Here is a 19,968-nt window from a genome sequence, read left to right on the forward strand (position 1 = left end):
ATTATAAAATGATATGAACATTAGCTAGGAACACATCTTGTACTAAAATTCTAAAACCGTGCACATGATAGGCTTTAATTAAAACAGAACTCCAGAAACCATTCCTCACCCACTTTGCATTTTTTTTTTTTATTGCTGTCCATACCCATGTGGGTGACATTTCCCATTACTTACTGTCCTGATGATCACACAATAAGTGTTGAATTTCTCCCCATCTATAAAAACTTGAGAGAGAATCCTACCCTTCCCCGTTCCTCTAAAAAATTGTTTTTGATACTATCTGTGTCCTTGTTGGAGAGGTTCCCCTCCCCTGTGTGCTCACTGAAGCAGGAAGCAAGGAGTCACAGATAATAATAAATAGCTGACAGAGGCTATAACTCTTCCCTTTTTTCAGCCATAGCCTAAAGCTGATGGGAAGCGACCACAATTAGGCTATCATTTTATCTTCCAATACATGTCTCTGTAGCCTCCCTGACTGTATTCCCGAGTCTGGATCGGGGTACGATTTAATACCATACCATAAGTGGTATTCCCAAGCCAGACTCTGGATCACATCGCTGGATCCATGGAGGGGTTTACTTACCTTGTTCCCTGGATCCAGCGATGTCTCCCCGGTGTGATCAGCGAGCCATCCTCCGCTCGATCTATCACATCTCCGGGCTCCGTTCCCTGCTAGTGTTGCAACGCACGGGGATGGAGTTCGGCACCAAATTCAAAAAGTAAAATACACAGTATAGATACAGAATACTGTAATCTTACAGATTACAGTACTGTATCAAATAATTACACATCCCCTTTGTCCCTAGTGGTTTGCCCAGTGCCCTGCATACAGTTTTAGATTATAAATACTGTTCTTTATGCCTGGAAACTGGAGATTGTCCATAGCAACCAAAAAGTGTCCGTTTACATCAAAAGTGGTTATAGACCAGCTAGAAAACAGCGATAATAAATTAGAATCACTCGCAGAATTGAGCGATAGTAATTTGTGGGGAAATTCATCATCAAACACTAAAAGTAATGACAGCAACAATTCTGCAACTCAGCACATTTCAGTGTTTATGATTTGTTAACATTATTGAATAATTTTTATTATTACTATATTATTATTTGTTATAATTAATTATTATATATATATATATATATATATATATATATATATATCATTTATGATTTCATATTTCAAATTTTATCATACCCGGGATGTCTATTAGACTCTTGTTTGGAAAGATTGAAGTGAGTTATTTCTAAGAATTACAGACCCACAATATAAAACTCCAAACTTCCATGCAAAATAATGGTACCGCTTTCAGCACCTAAAATCTGAAATAATCATACCGCCAGGGAGGTTAAAAACGGGGGAAGCTGAGATATACTTAGGCTAGTTTAGTTGCTTTAATTTAGTATTTTTTGTGTTTTTTATTTTTATTTTTTACAAACACTAAACTGTATAATAAAAATCAGTAGAATGGCTGGTGATTTGGGATTAAAAAATAAAAATAAAAAATCCACAAGGCAGCTTGTTCTGTTGAAAAACAGCAGACTTACTGGCAGGATCACCAGGAGAAAGCAAAGGAAACAATGCATAAAAAAGAATACCTAATGCAGCCGCCACGTCTAAGAATTAGTAAGCTGCAATACAATCAGTGGTAATGGCCCTGCGGGGCTTCATCCACATGTCTGCGTCATTCATTCACACAGTTTTGTGCATGAATGAACTACAAGTTTCGACATCCTTTGCGACTGTCAGCTTGCAGTTCTCAATGAACTGCAATAGCGCTCTGGAGTGACATGGTATTTTATTGATTTCTTCCTGTCAATGTACCTGCCTGCCTGTGCGGGATGTACGGGTACACAGATACACTGACAGATCTGAAGAACTGCACGGCACCAGCGATCTGCTGATTGCTGGTACAATGCATTACAAAGAAATAATAAATGCACGTATTTATACCTGCAAAAAAAGGTGCATTTATTATTTTTTTTCTAAAAGAATTTATCCTTTAACATCACTTGAATTCTATTATAATGGAAAGTTCTGTTCCATTTCTTTTGTGTGATTTAAAATGGAGGGCCACCCAAAAAAAATGCATTAATAAAATTAAAAAAACATTTTTTTTTCACTTACCTGAAACATTGTTGCTAGGCAATCTTCCTAATCTGCCTCTTCCTATTCCGCGCCGCTTCCTCCTCTTCATTGTCCTCTGGGACATGTGTGTCCTCCAGAAAACAATAGGGCCATTCACAAAGCGTCGCACAACTCGCGCATGCGCAGTAGGAAACGGGCAGTGAACTGCCTGTTTCCCTTCGTTAGCATGGAGGCTCCGGCCTCAGGGAGGCTGACATCGCGGGATCGTTGGACAGGTAAGTGTCCTTATTAAAAGTCAGTAGCTACAGTATTTGTAGCGGGTGACTTTTAAAAAACATAATAGCAGCCCGGAACACCCCTTTAAGTTGGCTGATTTTGTTAGTATTTGTTAAAATACTAGTTTGCTATAGTCATGTTGCAGGTTATTTTTGTTTGACGTTTGCATATTTCGTAACAGGTTTAGAGGAATCGGCAATATACAGTTGTGAAGCACATAATAAGAAAGGACTGACCGCTTCCAATAACGTGAAAATCAACATTAAAGGTGAGCAGTTTATGACCATTCTTTAATCATGATGTGTGTTAATGATGTGGAATGTAGATCAAAGCTTCTTAAGCCCCATACACACTATCAGATTGTCTGCTGATTTTTTCCTTCAGGTTTACCAAAACCATGTAGTGCAAGGGCCTGCCTGATTGCATACACATTGAAACCCCTAAGGTTTGACCTCATATTATATGGTTTTGGTAAATCTGATGGAAAAAATCAGCAGACAATCTGATAGTGTGTATGGGGCTTAAAGCCACGTACACACGGGCGGACTGTCTGGCCAACTAAGTCCGTCAGACAATCCGACGGACAGTCCGTCCTACTTTCGAATGAACGGACTTGACCACACACGATGAACAAACAGTCAGTTGAAAGCTTGCGCGATGACGTGTACAGCACGTACGACGGGACTAGAAATAGGACGTCCAATACACAGCAATGCAACCTTCCGCCGTGTAAATCCTTTCTGAGCATGCACCATACTTAGTCCGTCCAACTAGCCTACTCACGAGCGGACTGTCCGCTGAAACCAAAGTTGGACGGACAATATTACGGAAATTCCGAAATACTTAGTCCGCCAGACTGCACGCTGAAAAAGTCCGCTGAAGCCCACACACGAGCGGACTGTCCGCTGAAACGTGTTTCGGCGGACTAAGTTGGACAGTCAGTCCGCCCGTGTGTACGCGGCTTTAGGATCAATAGTCAGCAGGACTTCTAGAGATAAATTGATGGTGGACACCAACCAGTCTTACCAAAATAAGTTATAATGTATACTTATGTATTATTTCTGCTGCACAGAGAAGGGTTTTTTTTTTTTTTTACCTTAATGCAGAGAATGCGTTAAGGATGAAGGTTGGGAAAGTTAGGTACAAATCCAGTATCAAAGGTCAGCAAGCTTTGAGTGATCTTCTGCTATATAATATATCCTCTGAAGTTGACCACAAGATGGTTTGTGGCCAAATGCAGTATTTTCCATCTTATGCCCCGTATACACGATTGGATTTTCCGACAACAAATGTTGGATGTGAGCTTGTTGGCGGAAAGTCTGATCGTGTGTACAGAGCATTAAATGTTCAAAAATGGACTAATAACATTTGGGGATTTTTTCGCCCCGTTCTCAGAGAACGAATGAACATGTACTTTAATGGGCAGATTGCTATGTGATTTTTCTGTAAATACACCCTTATGTCTATGGCCAGTGTAAATGAGAAATGTTACTGAAAAGAATAAACTTGCCATTTTTAATATCATTACGTGATAAGAAAATGTTTTTAATGCAAACAGGATTTGAGTTAAAATGTATCTAAAGCCAAAACGTTTTCATATACTTTGATATTGTAACCTTTATTTGAAAGGTTTTTTTTTATGTGACCTTCGCTTTTTCATATAAACACTGTTCAGTACATTAATGATGGTAGTAGGGTTTTAAAGATAATGCTGGTTGATGTAAGATATTTCCAGATAATAGACTCATTATTTTAAAGTAGTCGGTGCAAACTGATAGCAGTGGCGGCTGGTCCACCATTTTTTTTGGGGAGCAGCAAACAAACCACCCGACCCAAACTGCGCCCGCCCAAAAAATGGAGGGCCAGCCGCCACTGTTATCAGTCTGCACCGACTACTTTAAAAGAATAAAAAATCGGTCAGTCCATTGGTTATCATATCTCTATGTCCCTATCATACTCTCTATGTATGTGGGTGGTACTCACACGGTTGGAGGGAGGTACTCACACGGTTGGGCTCTGGCTTGTTTTGGCTGGCTGTGTTGGCGGCGATTCAGAGCAGAGAGATCGATCCGATGAGGACGGCAATCTCCTGGATCTCCCTGTACATCCTCCCCGGTGCCAGCCAATACGGTCGCTTCTCCTCTCGTCCAATCGGGCCTCAGGACCTGCTTCCTGATTGGCTGGGAGGAGAAGCAGGAAGACAATAGCGAATATTAATTCACTATTGTTGCACAACTGGATGGGCTCAGGGCACAGTGCTCTCTTTTTAAGCCAATTAGAGCATCAGCTTAAATAAATAAAAAATTGGAATTCAATGCGTCTGTTGCCCTACATGCAGATTAGGGGCGGAAGCATAGATTAGGGGGCAGCGCCCCTGAGCCCCTTATGGAGCAGCCGACACTGACTGATAGACTCGTACTGAGAGACAAAAACAGAAAAGCAGCAATCATGGTGTAAAACTGAACACAACCTAAATATGTAATGAGCAAAGGTGACAAATTAGTAATTGTATGCCTTGTATGTATGACATGTATACAATAAAAAGTAAGATATGGGAACATCTAAGAGAAAATGTTCCTTCTTTGTGTGGACAAGAATGACCTGGGAAAAGTGAGTGGGTCTTAGGCCCCTTTCACACTGGAGTGGTTGGTGCGTCGGAGGTAAAACGCCCCTATTTTTAGCGACGCTTTACCGTCAATTTCACAGCGTGAAGACCCCTTTCACACTGGGGCGCTTTGTAGGTGCTATGGCGCCAAAAATTGTACCTGCAAAGCTCCCTGAAAGAGCCACTGCCGTGCTTCCAATGTGAGAGCCTCGAGGCCTTTCACGCTGGAGTGGTGCGCTGGCTATACTGTAATGGGGCAGTGCGGCTATACCGCCGGAATAGCGCTAAAGCACTGGGGGGGGGGGGGGGTGTAAAAGCATCCTGCTTGTGGCCGATTAGTGCCACAAAATTGAAGGTAAAGCACCGCTAAAAATAGCACCCACCTACCTCCCCAGTGTGAAAGGGGCCTAATTGGCTGCTAACCCCCCGCTAGCAGCCAAAACAGGGTTAAAACCACCGCAAAGTGCTGCTGCAGCAGCGCTATGCCAGTGGTACAGCCGAGCTGCCCCATTGATTTCAAAGGGCAGGAGCCGTGAAGGAGCGGAGTATACACCGCTCCAAAGATGCTGCTAGCAGGACTTTTTTTAGAGTCCTGCCAGCGCACCGCTCCAGTGTGAAAGGCCTTGGGGCTTTCACATTGGGGAGACAGCAGCGGGTCTTTCAGGGCGCTTTGCAGGCACTATTTTTAGCTCTGTAGCGCCTGCAAAGAGCCCCAGTGTGAAAGGGGTCTTTGTGGGAAATGGAAGGTCTTGTGTAGGAAATCTTGTCTAACGTTCCTTTTATGCTCAGGAGTATAGTCTATCTATAGCAACCGGTGACTGCTACACGGGAGCTGTGCATTAGCATGCACATGGGGTGTTTAGAGTGTTTCATTTATGTGTCTGGACCTGCAGCAGCCATTTGTTTTGTTTTTTGTCCAGCTCAGATCAGAGGACATGTCCCTGGAATACATAAGACTGTATATGGCACAAAGTGAAAATATGAAGTTAATATGTATAAGAGGAACAGCGTACACCTGTGCAAGAACCACGTTTTCTGGCACAGGGATGCACAGGTGTCCATGCATCTCTGTGTAAGCAGTCCCATTCATGTCAACTGGCACACAGAGGCTGCAAGAGCATAGGCACTGCTTCAATTTGACAGCCATGCAGTTGCGGGTGGACGGCCCCAAACACAGACCGTGTTTTCATAAGCTATTTTTTTAATACTTGTCTGAAGTTCCATTATAAAGTTTTCACTCAGGTAACGGGTCCTTTTTTGTCTGTGTCACCTCAGAGTAAATCTCCATGTCACTTAATACAAGTTCCTGATAAAAGCCAGCGCTCGTGCCAGTTTAGTGGTTTGTGGACAATTGGCTTATTTTAAGCACTTAGCTGATTTATTAAGAGAAATCTTGTTTAGATTTTGAGCCTTTTCCCTTAGCTTACCCTGCAGGCCTGGATGCCTGCCATTTATTAATAGGATGTTTCCTTGTAAAACATGCAGTGAAAAGGTAAGGAGGCCTAGTGTTTATGTAATTCATGCTGCAGTCACATAAATGAAATCATGTAACATTGGTAGAATTCAAGGTTCAAATCACAAGAGCACACACTGAAAACAAGTTTACCCTGATCTAAGCACAATTAACTCCTAGGGGTAATGAACCTGGACGTTTTCATGCAGTAATAAGAACGACCAAATGACTAAATGGTTTTTAGAGCAGTGTTTCTGAACTTTTTCTAGTCAGTGCGCTGTTGAAAAGTATTTTCAGTCTCGAGGCACTCCTGTCCATGGCTTGGTTCACGTTACTGTATGTCATGGAACGCACGCAAAATCGCACTTGATTCTGACATGCAGACAAATGCTCTGCTCTTTAGGGGTGCCATTAATTCTTATTGGTAACCCAAACATTGGTAAACATGTAGTGTTTTAGGTCAAGCGCCATTTTAAAAAAGGGGTCAGGGACTTCTTTCCCTGCATTTCTGTGTGTAGAGCAGCTCATTAAAATGAATGGGCTGCTTAGGGTTGCCAACTTTTCTTTAAGTCGAACCCGAACACTTTAGTGGCGCATGGCATTTTTTTTTATAGTATAAACTATACATATATTTTGCTATTAAATAACATTTCTAATCATATGAAGTTAATAACAAGTGTACCCCTTTACATCAGAGTCCATAGAGATCCCCTTTTACATCTGAACTCGCAGAGTTCCCTTTCACTGTAAGGCCTGATTCACACCAATGCATTTTTAGTGCTTTTTGCATTTTGCAGATTTGCACTACAGAACATGTTCCATAGGAAACCATGTTAGATGGACTGTAGTGCAAATGCAAAAAGCACTAAAAATGCATAGGTGTGAATCAGGCCTTACATGCAAAATGCTGCATTTTGCATGAAAAAAAGTCCCAGACCCTTTCCAAAAACGCAGGGGCACAAAAATGCATTGATGTGAACATGTTTCATAGGAACCCATGTTAAAAAATTTCCCTGCATTTCTGCAAAATGCATCAAAAAACACATTAGTGTGAATCAAGCCTAAGAGGAAACACTACAAGGCCCACATTTCACTTCAATAGCCAGAAAAGCATTTTCTTTACCACAATCTGATTCCATTTTATTTTTTTATTGGGAGCCTTTCTGGTTGAACTTATCCAACTGCTATTCTTCTTTTTAATTAAAAGTGGTGCAATTACTGGACACAGAGGCAACTTTATTGGTTATTGTAAAGGTAGTTTGGTAGGGCGTAATGCCAAATTTTTTACCCCATGCTTTGGTTACTGCTTTATCAGGGTTTTATTACTCAGTAACATCCAAACAATATACCTTTATTATTTCCATCTACTTAAAAGTCATGTTCCAGTTTTGATAAAAACATGGCTGGTAGCTGGGAGCACACCTACTTGTTCTGGATCCCTGATCCTATGATGAGACCAGAACTATTCTTCTCACTTCCTTCTATGGATCCTCCACAGATCAAAAGCAAGATTTTTTAAAGTTGAAATGAAGCCAACGGTTTTTCCATTTTTGCCTAGACTAGGAAAGGATAAGAACCTCAGCCACATTTTAATTGCCATCTGTGTTCCTTCAGGTACTGAAAGTGGCATACAATCCAGAATTTGACAGTTGTCACTGTGAACAGTTGGCAGCCACCAAAGCAGGATACAAGGGGAAATCTTCCAATCAGGATGCCTGTTCTGATTATAACTGTTTAAGAGGAGATTTCCCCTCACTTACTTCTGTAACATTAGAACAATTTTAGGGTGAATCTCCCCAATAGGGGCACAGGAAGCACTAAATACCCAACAGAACTGTAAAAAAAGTTTTGACTGGAGTTCAATGACAAAATCTCAAACAACCCATAGCTTAGAGGTGAATTAGATTAACATAAAAATATTAGTATTTAATTAAACAAGATTTAAGTATTAAGGCTATATATTTTTCCTCCCCCTTGGCCTGGCTATTTATTCGATCTACGTCTTGTACCTTCTTTATATCTCCCTTATTTGACACTGGTTTTTCTTATTTGGTCATTAAATAAAAGTCTAAGCAGGGCAGAAAAACAGATGGATGTTAAATATCTCTGCTGAAATCACCAGTACAGATAAGCAAAGGCGACTGCAGACACTAACCAAAGGGTATTGCAGTTTTAACAGGTCGGCACTTTAGGAAATGGGGTAGATGGATGGAAATTTTAAACTGTTCCACACTTTTCCCAAAAGTTCTGGAAAGAACACTAGTACAGTCGGTCACAGAGGTGGCGGCGGTTGTGGCTAATGTCAAGCAGGGGTCAGGGGGAGTTGGACGTACATTGTATTCGGTAGTTCTGCACAGTGGCATTGTTAAAGTATGAACCCTTAAGAGTTGAAGCTGCTATAGCTGCAAAGTATTGGCCTACCCAATATTGAACCCTATGGACTTAAGCCCTGTACAAACGGTTGGATATTCCGATGAAAAAATCCATCGTTTTGTTTCAGACGGATTTTGGCCCAAAATTGTCCTGCATACACACGGTCGCACAAAGTTGTCGGAAAATCCAATCATTCAGAATGAGGTGACGTACAACAGGTACGATGAGACTATAAAGAAGGCAGTAGCCAATAGCGTTTGTCTAGTCTAGTAATTTATTCTGAGCATGCGTGGCACTTTGTCTACACACGATTGGAATTTAAAGGATCGGATTTTGTTGTCGTAAAATTTTAGATCCAGCTCTCAAACTTTGTGTGTCGGAAATTCAGATGGAAAAAGTCAGATGGAGCCCACACACGATCGGATTTTCCGACAACACGATCCGATTGCACATTTTCCGTCAGAAAGTCCGACTGTGTGTACAGGGCATAAGACTGGGATACCATCAAAGTTCATATGCGTGTAACGTCCCAATACTTTTGGCAATATAGTGTGTGTGTGTGTGTGTGTGTGTGTGTGTGTGTGTGTGTGTGTGTGTGTGTGTGTGTGTGTGTGTGTGTGTGTGTGTGTGTGTGTGTATATATACAGTATAAGTGAGTACACCCCTCACATTTTTGTAAATATTTTATTATATCTTTTCATGTGAACACACTGAAGAAACACTTTGCTACAATGTAAGGTAGTGACTGTACAGGTTGTATAACAGTGTACATTTTCTGTCCCCTCAAAATAACTCAGCACACAGCCATTAATGTCTAAACCGCTGGCAACAAAAGTGAGTACACCCCTAAATGAAAATGTACAAATTGGGCCCAAAGTGTCAAGTGTCATACAGGTATTTTGTGTGGCCACCATTTTTTTTACAGCATTGCCTTAACCCTCTTGGGCATGGAGCTCACCAAAGCTTCACAGGTTGCCACTGGAGTCCTCTTCCACTCCTCCATGACGACCTTATTGAGCTGGTGGATGTTAGAGACCTTGCGCTCCTCCAGCTTCCGTTTGAGGATGCAACACAGATGCTCAATAGGGTTTAGGTCTGGAGACATGCTTGGCCAGTCCATCACCTTTGCCCTCAACTTCTTTAGCAAGGCAGTGGTCATCTTGGAAGTGTGTTTGGGGTCGTTATGATGTTGGAATACTGCCCTGTGGTGCTATGCCCAGATATGGGAACAAAATACCTGTATTAGATAAGTATTTGCTCCCCCCTCCCCCGTGAAAGGTGCCAAATGTGACACCGGAGGGAGGCGGGGGGATTCCGAAAAGCGGAAGTTCCATTTTTGGGTGGAACTCCACTTTAAGTCCATATGTGTGTTAAGGCAGGCTTCCCAATGCTTTTGCCAATATAGTGTATGTATGTATATATATATATATATATATATATATATATATATATATATATATATATACATACATACATACATACATACATACATACATACATACCCTTTTTTAATTTGTTTTTTTTTAAAGGATCACACAATCTCTGTTCTCAGCTCAATAGGAGGTTTAGAGGTAGGGATGGAGCTGTCACATGTCAGCACAAATCTGATCCTTGGAGCACAGGCATGCTATTTTCCTAGCACAAGCAGAAAACTGACCACACTGTCTGGTGTGGTCGGTTTGAAACAGGAAAGCAGGGGGACTTGCATGATCACCAGGAATTTCATACAAAGGAAGCTATACAAAGAGAACAGGATACTTTTCAACACAAGTACATAGTGCAACCATAGGCGTGCGCACAGGGTGTGCCGGGTGTGCTGAAAGAAGCAGGGAGGAGAATGGGGGCAATGAAAAGAGTGTGGTGAATGCATTGTCCTTTTCTGTGAATCTGGCACTGGATATTAGAGGACAATACGTTACTTGGCCCACAAGATTACACCTGCAGTAGAAATTAAATTTTTACTTGAATAAAACAATGAAATGTTTTATGGAAAAAGGTTGTGCAACCAAAGATTAGATCAAGAGGTCACAGAAGGTTTAGGTTCCTCTTAACTTTCCAAAACAATTTCATGAATAGATGTTGGTATTGGTGTGATGTTGTGGAAGACAAAAATAGACATTGACCCTGAATCATCAACCACAGTGGCATTTAAAGTGTTACTAAACCCAAGACCCTGCATTCACTATATCTGGTCTCCGACAGTACACTTAACATGGAAATGCAATTATTTTAGTAAATATAAACTTAAACTACTAAATACATTTCCTCGTCAGCAGCATATAGCAGTCTTGTGACTTTTATCAGTGCACTGGTTAAAGCTTGTTGAAGGACTTTCATTCTCCTCTGACTGTCCTATGAGGCTGCATGACCTCTGACTTTCTGTCTGGACAGTGCTGATTGGCCCTGTGCTGATCACATGCACCCTCCCCCAAAAAAAATATCATTACACACCAAACTGAGCATGTTCAGAGTGCCTTCTAGTGCTCTGTTCTATCAGCAGATGGATTGGGGACAGTAAAAGAAGGGGGGATCAGAGGAGACAGGATTAAACAGCCTTTTTACATAATGAGGATGATTAACCCCTTAGATTCCCTAGTGAGTTTAACAAGCATGCTTTACTGTATATACAGACTGATTTTATTGTTGTGGGTTTAGTAACACTTTACGTGGCTCAAAGGGGGTGTGGTTAGAGATGGTGTGGTCTGAGATGAATGAGGGATGGAGAGGGAAAGGGGGGAGAGGGATGGAGGGACAGCAGCCCCAGATCCTACACAACAATAGAAATATGTGTATTCTAGAAAGTTTAGCAATCAGCAGATAAAGATACTCCAAACACCTGGTGTTAGCACAATCATCCCGGCACCATGGTTGTTATGGTGTCAAGATGATTGAAGTGCATTATTTCTATTATACGTTGTAATATAGAATGAAATCACTCAACTCACCATAATGCCAAATTGGTGGGATCCCTGAGCGTGTCACCTGCCACATCGCCTGCCACCAGCAGAGTCTGTCCTTGCATCAGGTGCCCCCAGCAGAGCCCATCCTTGCATTAGGTACCCCCAGCAAAGTCACTCCTTGCAACGGGTGCCCCCAGCAGACTCCGTCCTTGCATCGGGTGCCCCCAGCAGAGTCCGTCCTTGCATCAAGTTCTCCCAGCAGAGTCCGTCCTTGCATAAGGTGCCCCCAGCAGAGTCCCTCCTTGCATCAGGTGCCCCAGCAGAGTCCCTCCTTGCATCAGGTGCCCCAGCAGAGTCCTTCCTTGCATCAGGTGCCCCCAGCATAGTCCCTCCTTGCATCAGGTGCCCCCAGCATAGTATCTCCTTGCATCAGGTGCCCCTGGCATAGTCCCTCCTTGCATCAGGTGCCCCCAGCATAGTCCCTCCTTGTATCAGGTGCCCCAGCAAAGTCCCTCCTTGCACCAGGTGCCTCCAGCAGAATCCCTCCTTGCATCAGGTGCCCCCAGCAGAGTCCCTCCTTGCATCAGGTACCCCCAGCAGAGTCCCTCCTTACATCTGTTGCCCCCAGCATAGTCAGTCCTTATACCAGTGTTCCCAGCCTCAATCCTTACATCAGCGTCCCAGGCAGAGCCATAGTTACCCCTATACATAGTTCCCCTCTCCCCCTGTACATAGTTACCCCTCTCCCCCTAGTTACCCCCTGAACATAGTTACCCCCCCTGTGCATAGTTACCGTAAGAGTCAAAAATGAAAGAAAAACAAAGAGGGTGCACCAATGAAAGACTTGTCTAATTGACTCTTAGAGTTCCCCCACTCTTGAGGGCAGCAAGGCCTGTGCTTGTGTACTGCTGGTTCGGTGGTTCGCTTGTGCACATGAGTGTATCGTTTCTGTGTGTGCATAGTTACCCTTCCTGTACATAGTAACCACCCCGTGCATTGTTAACTCTCTGTACATAGTATCCCCCCTATGCATAGTGCATAGTTTCCCCCCTGTGCATAGTTAACCCCCCTCCTGTACATAGTTATCCCCCCTCCTGTACATAGTTACCCCCCTCCTGTACATAGTTAAGCCCCCTCCTGTACATAGTTACTACCCCCTGTACATTACAGTTACATCGCTGCCTGGGCAGAGAGAGACAAGACAAGGGGAATGATCTAGCGGCGGCGCCAGTGGCCATTTTGTTGGAGCCAGCTGCTGAAAAAGCAAACATTTCCCATTTCCCTGGACAAAAAAGGCAAAATGCCAAATCGTTATGGCCTCTGATCGGGATGAGGGTCCCAAAATCGGGATTGTCCTGGGAAAATCTGGACTGTTGGCAACTATGCCTCTCTGAACTGACCACCATAATCGGGGCTACACAGCCCTGATCACTGTGGTCAAAGTATGTCCCCCCATCATACGCTGCCCTGCTGTGCTCTCCTCGGCTCTCCTCTCTCCCCCCTCACCCCCCTCCTTCCTGCTTATCAGCGACCTCTCTGTCTGTCTCCGCTCCACCCTGACCCTCCCCCCATCACTGCTATTATTGAGAATTAAAAACTTAAATTTGGCACTGCAAGGCTGCCATAGCACACTGTGTAAATTCTTTCTAAAAAAAAGCGCTCTAAATAGCTGTTTAGAGCTGTCTTCAGGCCAGTCAAGTGACTCGCGCCGCTTTACATCTCCAAGACAGGGCTTCTGCGGGAGGAGCCAAGCGGCCACGAGATCTCCCCGGCTGACGTCAGAGGGAGATCATGGTCCCTCCTGCAGTAGCCGTGTATTGGAGCTGAAAAGCTGCTGCAAGTCACGTGACCGGCCTAAAGACAGCTCTAAATAGCTATTTACACTACTCGTTTTTGGAAAAGATTTACACAGTGTGCTATGCCAGCCTTTAATAACGCGGCTGGCAGTTTAAAAAAAAAAAACACTTTAAAAGATGCTAAAGTGGCTTCTCAACCAATGATATTGTATGTCATTTTAGCAGGCCTTAAAGCAGAGTTCTGTTTAAAAAAAATGAATTCAGCAGCTACAAATACTGCAGCTGCTGACTTTTAATAGGTACACTTACCTGTCCCGGGGTCCAGCGATGCAGTGGAACGAAGCCCCGCTCATCTCCCCCTCCTCTCTGCCGCGCAGGCATAGTCACTGTTGGTGCCCGGCTCTGGCTTCACAGCTGGGCAGGCACTGCGCATGCACGAGCCACGCGGCGCACCGTTACTGGCCGGGCAATCACCTGGGACCTGTGATGTGTCCCATATGATTGCCTGGAGGGGGGGGGGGAGAGGTGATCTCCCTTCCGGTGCTGCGGTGCACCCTGGAAGGAAGTGGGAGCTGGAACCTTCTAAAATGAGGTTATCCCCCCCCCCCAAAAAAAAAAATTACAAATGTGGCATGTCAGGGGGTCACCTTCCCTTAAAGCAGAAGTTCAATTTTTGGGTGGAACTCTGCTTTAAGCACTATTTATTACTTCTTAAGTGATATTATAGGTTGATAAAATGGGACAATTTCTTCCTACATTAAATTTTTATGTTGTCTTTTCGCTATAGCTATAAAAAAAAACAGAATGTAGATTATGTTCCACTTGGTATTAGCTGTACACATTCAGTGTTTTCTTTTTACTGTATTTTTAGATTTTCCATCTCCTCTGGCTGAAGTCAATTGTTCTAAGGAATTATCAAATGGCATCTCTCTTTCCTGGGTTCCTGGTTTTGATGGGTATTCTCCTCTAAGCCTCTGCAACATACAGGTACCAAAGTGGATTAAACAAATGTATCTTATTTTTCTTTAACAGAATAGTGGAGGAATAGAACCTCTGTCAGGTTTTTATTGATACTTGTGTGCCCAATGGGGAGATTCACTATTAGGTTTGATGACCACAGATGTCAACACTGAAAGATAAAGAAAATCCCAAATTTAGGGTTGTCACTATACACCTGTTTTGGTGAAATCTATCTTTTAATGTAATGCATAGAAAATATTTCATATGCACTCTCAGAAAATCAGTTATTTATAGATTGAACAATGACACGTGCCTTATAGTTAATTGAAAATGAATTTGCAAAGCAGTTGTAAGCCTCTTTCTCCAATTGTTTGAATTCTTTTGAAGATTGTCCTGGCAAAGAAGGAAATCTTTGTGTCACGATATCTGGATTCCATTCCTGCAGGATTAGGTCCAGGTCTGGTGCCACTGCTCAGACACACATGCACCAGCTTTGCCTAGTCCTCCCTCTGCACAAAGGGCTGTTCTTCTACACACAATAGGAGATAAAGGATTACAAAAAAGAGAGGATATATCAAAAAAAAAACTCTTCCTCAGATCTATCAGACAGCAACTCAATGAGAGGCAAATACGGATAAATATTTATGTATTAAGCTTTCATGTTGAGATAAAAGAACCTTCCCTCTATGTAGTTTTATTAGAATTGCTAATTGTGGATTATGAAAAATGAAATACTTTCTCAAGAACATTTTCTTATTCATTTTTATAAGACCCAGTCTTCAGCTCCACCACCAATTCTTGCAACTTGAAGTATATATAAATCCCAAAACATTTTTGGGGTATTGTAGAGGTTTTTTTTGGCCATCTCTGTTCCATTGGGGAGATTTTCATTCCAAGTAGACACACAAATAAGCAGGGATATAGATCAATCAAAGTGCCTGCATTGGAATTAATATACTTTATTTAGGGGTTGGTATCCTCATCCTCATTAGTTATGTTACAAAAAGGGGGGAAAAGGGGAATTAACACGGATTACTCCCAGTGTCTCACCGTGCAATACCAGTGGAATTGAGGACTGTCTTGATACCACAAGTAGAACAGAAGTAAAAATTACAATGATTTTTTATTTAGAAAGAAAACAAAAATATTTAGACATTAAAATCATTAATTACATAGCCATTACACACTTTATAATGGCATACCGCCACATTATATAATTGTGTCCAGCCCTCTATTTTGGAGAAAACCAGTGATCCAGAAGTTGATGCCCAAATTGATGGCAATTCTTTTTCTCAACTAGTTTTGCGACCATCAGTCACTTCTTCAGGAGACCTTAGGGCGTATCTGGAGTTAAGTGGATAATAGCTCTTGATTAGAAGTATACAAAAATGTGCAAAACAAATTTAAGCCCCGTACACACGAGAGGACTTATGTCCGACAGACTTCCAAAGGAGTTCCGCCGGAGTTCCGCCGGAATTCCGCCGGAGTTCTGACAGACTTTTCGGCCGAACGGACTTGGCCACACACGATCACACTAAACTCCGACGGATTCGAACGTGATGACGTACGACCCGACTCGAATAAGGAAGTTCATAGCCAGTAGCCAATAGCTGCCCTAGCGTCGGTTTTAGTCCGTCGGAGTAGCATACACACGAGCGGATTTTTCGAAGGGGACCGGGTCCGGCGGAGTTCCGTCGGGAAAATTTGAAGCATGCTTCATTTCTAAAGTCCGTCAGACTTTTGCGAAGCTAAAGTCCGTTGCAGCCCACACACGATCGGATAGTCTGACGGACTCGGTCTGACGGACTTTGGATGTTGAAAAGTCCGCTCGTGTGTACGGGGCTTTACAGTTGCAATTGAGATTTACTTAATTAAATATTCAATATGAGGAGCATTATTTATAATAGTAAAAATAAATAAATTGTTGTTATTTATCTAGCGCCAGGGACCCCCATATACTACCTAATAAAGATTTTAACCCCCTGATTGCCCCTAGTTAACCCTTTCACCAGTGATCACGTATAAGTGTTTTACGGATGACTCTGGTTAGTTAGTTTGCTTTTTATAGCATCAGGACACCCACCATTTATTACCCAATAAAGGTTTAACCCCCTGATCACCCGGCGTCAGGGTCTGCGTCGCCCCAGGCAGCGCTAGGTTAGTGCCAGTACCGCTAACACCCACGCGCAAAGCATAAACCTCCCGTAGTGGTATAGAATCTGAACAGATCCATATCTGACTGATCAGATCTATACTAGTGTCGCCAGCAGTTTAGGGTTTCAAAAAAAATGCATTGTTTGCGGGATCAGCCCAGATACCTGCTAGCACCTGCGTTTTGCCCCTCCGTCCCCAGCCCACCTAAGTGCAGCATCGATCGATCACTGTCACTTACAAAACACTAAACACATAACTGCAGCGTTCGCAGAGTCAGGCCTGATCCCTGCGATCACTAACAGTTTTTTTTGGTAGCGTTTTATATTTAAATCCGGAAGGCAGTGCTTGGTTTTTGGGGTCCCGTACGTGGCTAGGCTCCCAAAAAGTCCCCCACATGTGGTATCCCCGTACTCAGGAGAAGCAGCAGAATTTATTTTGGGGTGTAATTTCACTTTTGCCCATAGCATGTGTGAGCAATATATAATTTAGTGACAACTTTGTGCAAAAAAATAAATAAAATTGTAATATTCCTGCAACTTGTGGCAAAATATAAAATATTTCATGGGCTCCACATGCCTTTCAGTAAATAGCTTGGGGTGTCTACTTTCCAAAATGGGGTCATTTGGGGGTGTTTTGTGCTATTTTGGCATTTTATGGCCTTCGAAACTGTGATAGGTAGTGAGGAGTGAAATCAAAAATTTGCACCCTTAGAAATCCTGAAGGCAGTGATTGGTTTTCGGGGTGCCGTACGCGGCTAGGCTCCCAAAAAGTCCCACATATGTGGTATCCCCATACTCAGGAGAAACATCAGAATATATTTTGGGGTGCAATTCCACATATAACTATGGCATGTGTGAGCAATATATCTTTTAGTGACAACTTTTTGTAAACTTTTTTTTTTTTTTTGTGTCATTATTCAATCACTTGGGACAAAAAAAAAATATTCAATGGGCTCAACATGCCCCTCAGCAATTTCCTTGGGGTGTCTACTTTCCAAAATGGGGTCATTTGGGGGGGTTTTGTGTTATTTTGGCATTTTATGGCCTTCGAAACTGTGATAGGTAGTGAGGAGTGAAATCAAAAATTTGCACCCTTAGAAATCCTGAAGGCAGTGATTGGTTTTCGGGGTGCCGTACGCGGCTAGGCTCCCAAAAAGTCCCACATATGTGGTATCCCTGTACTCAGGAGAAGCAGCAGAATATATTTTGGGTGCAATTCCACATATAACTATGGCATGTGTGAGCAATATATCATTTAGTGACAACTTTTTGTAAACTTTTTTTTTTGTGTCATTATTCAATCACTTGGAACAAAAAAAAATATTCAATGGGCTCAACATGCCCCTCAGCAATTTCCTTGGGGTGTCTACTTTCCAAAATAGGGTCATTTGGGGGGGGGGGGTTGTACTGCCCAGCCATTTTAGCACCTCAAGAAATGAGATAGGCAGTCATAAATTAAAAGCTGTGTAAATTCCAGAAAATGTACTCTAGTTTGCAGACGCTATAACTTTTGCGCAAACCAATATATATACGCTTATTGACATTTTTTTTACTAAAGACATGTGGCTGAATAAATTTTGCCCTAAATGTATGACTAAAATTGAGTTTATTCGATTCTTCTTATAACAAAAAGTAGAAAATATATTTTTTTCTCAAAATTTTCGGTCTTTTTCCATTTATATCGCAAAAAATTAAAATCGCAGAGGCAATCAAATACCATCAAAAGAAAGCTCTATTTGTGGGAAGAAAAGGACGCAAATTTCGTTTGGGTAAAACATTGCATGACCGTGCAATTACCAGTTAAAGCAGTGCAGTGCGAAATTGTAAAAAGACCTCTGGTCCTTAGGCTGACAATTGGTCCGGGGCTGAAGTGGTTAAAGCGGGGTTCCACCCTAAAGTGGAACTTCCGCTGATCGGAACCCCCCCCCCTCCGGTGTCACAATTGGCACCTTACAGGGGGGAGGGGGGTGGAGATACCTGTCAAAGGGTATTTACACCCACTTCCGGGCATAGACTCCCGTGGGAGTCTATGTCATTTCCTGTCCTGCCGCGCTGTCTGCTGGGACACACACGGGTCCCAGTGACAGCGCGGACAATTCCTATTGCGCTGCGCGACTTGCGATTCGCTTCACTTCCTGATTCCGTCACCTAGAATGGTGGCGGCAGCAGCCGAGAGCCGAGTGATCGATCGGCCTCGGCTGCCGGCATCGCTGGAACCCGGGACAGGTGAGTGTCCATTTATTAAAAGTCAGCAGCTGTAGTATTTATAGCTGCTGGCTTTTAATAATTTTTTTTTAGGTGGAATCCCTCTTTAAGCTCTCTACTTTATGGAAAACAGTTAATGTTAAACTTCTCTCTTTAGTGCAGCATTTCTGAGCCAGGACTGCTGAGCTTGTACCGGACACCCCTAGCCCAGTAGCCAGTCACCTCACTCCCAATGACATAATTTCACTTGAATACTAGGAAGCTGAAATCTTCTACATATCCCAAGTTTACTAATCCCAGAGGCCTTACTCCATCTTCTGTGACTTCCACTTTAGGTCCCTACGACGCCCCGTGCCACGATGTTGGAACTAATAATGGGGTTCTGATAACTAGGGAAGGAACCAAGCTCACAATCTCTGACTTCCCAACTGCGTGGTTGCTTATGCACCCAAATCTAGTACAGTAGTCATTAGCAACAGCAAGATAGCCTCTTCTGTGTAGCTTCACTGCATGTTAGACACTTGTACTGCATCTTCTCTAACTGGTCTTGTCCTCCAATAAGCCCTGTTATTGATTGTGTTACGCCATACATGCACTCCTTGGAATAACTTCAGACCAGGCAAATTTTCCACAACTTATTAACTTTACATGAAAGGCTTCTCAGAAGCCAATATATGATCTCCCATACAGATAACCTATGTATTCCTCTCTTAGTGCAATGTAACATCAGGCTGCCCACTAGACATCATACCTTGTAGCTTAAAGACCCCAAAATCAAATGTCCATAGGAATTGTATCCAATTAGAACATTAACACAATAGTCCCAAAACAGGAACTTGCTTACCTGCCTATTAGTGAAACAGACAGCAATGAAATACAGATAGTTGATCTAACTCCTCACCACTCTATCCAAGACTAAAAACAATTTTAGGCGTTAGATGCACTTTTATTAGACTGTTTTTATACAACCTCCTCCCATTAAGGGGCGCTCTATCAGACCAAAAATGAATCTAGAGAACTAAGGTTTGTTCTTATAATAATACCGGTTGCAAAGTGCTGGATCTTAAATGGAGTGAAAACACCAAATTAATTTTCAGGGACTGGTGCAGTTGTAATCTCAGATTAGATCTTCTGTTGATGGGGAAAAAAAAACTTATTTGG

The 19,968-nt window shown here is 42.7% G+C and overlaps 1 protein-coding gene across 5 annotated transcripts in view; it reads left to right on the plus strand.

Moving 5' to 3' along the window:
• The window catches only part of MERTK (MER proto-oncogene, tyrosine kinase), a 171,038-nt gene that overhangs the window by 63,860 nt on the left and 87,210 nt on the right, over positions 1-19,968 (plus strand). For all 5 annotated transcript variants that reach the window (XM_077486112.1, XM_077486113.1, XM_077486115.1 and 2 more), the window contains 2 exons: positions 2,544-2,630; positions 14,361-14,476. In XM_077486112.1, the coding sequence (XP_077342238.1) occupies positions 2,544-2,630; positions 14,361-14,476 (203 nt within the window). The remainder of the gene's footprint in view (positions 1-2,543; positions 2,631-14,360; positions 14,477-19,968) is intronic.

This window comes from Lithobates pipiens, unplaced genomic scaffold (genome assembly GCF_037356315.1).
Source record: "Lithobates pipiens isolate NorthernLeopardFrog02 unplaced genomic scaffold, aLitPip1_a1.2 Scaffold_18, whole genome shotgun sequence".
Lineage (NCBI taxonomy): Eukaryota > Metazoa > Chordata > Amphibia > Anura > Ranidae > Lithobates > Lithobates pipiens.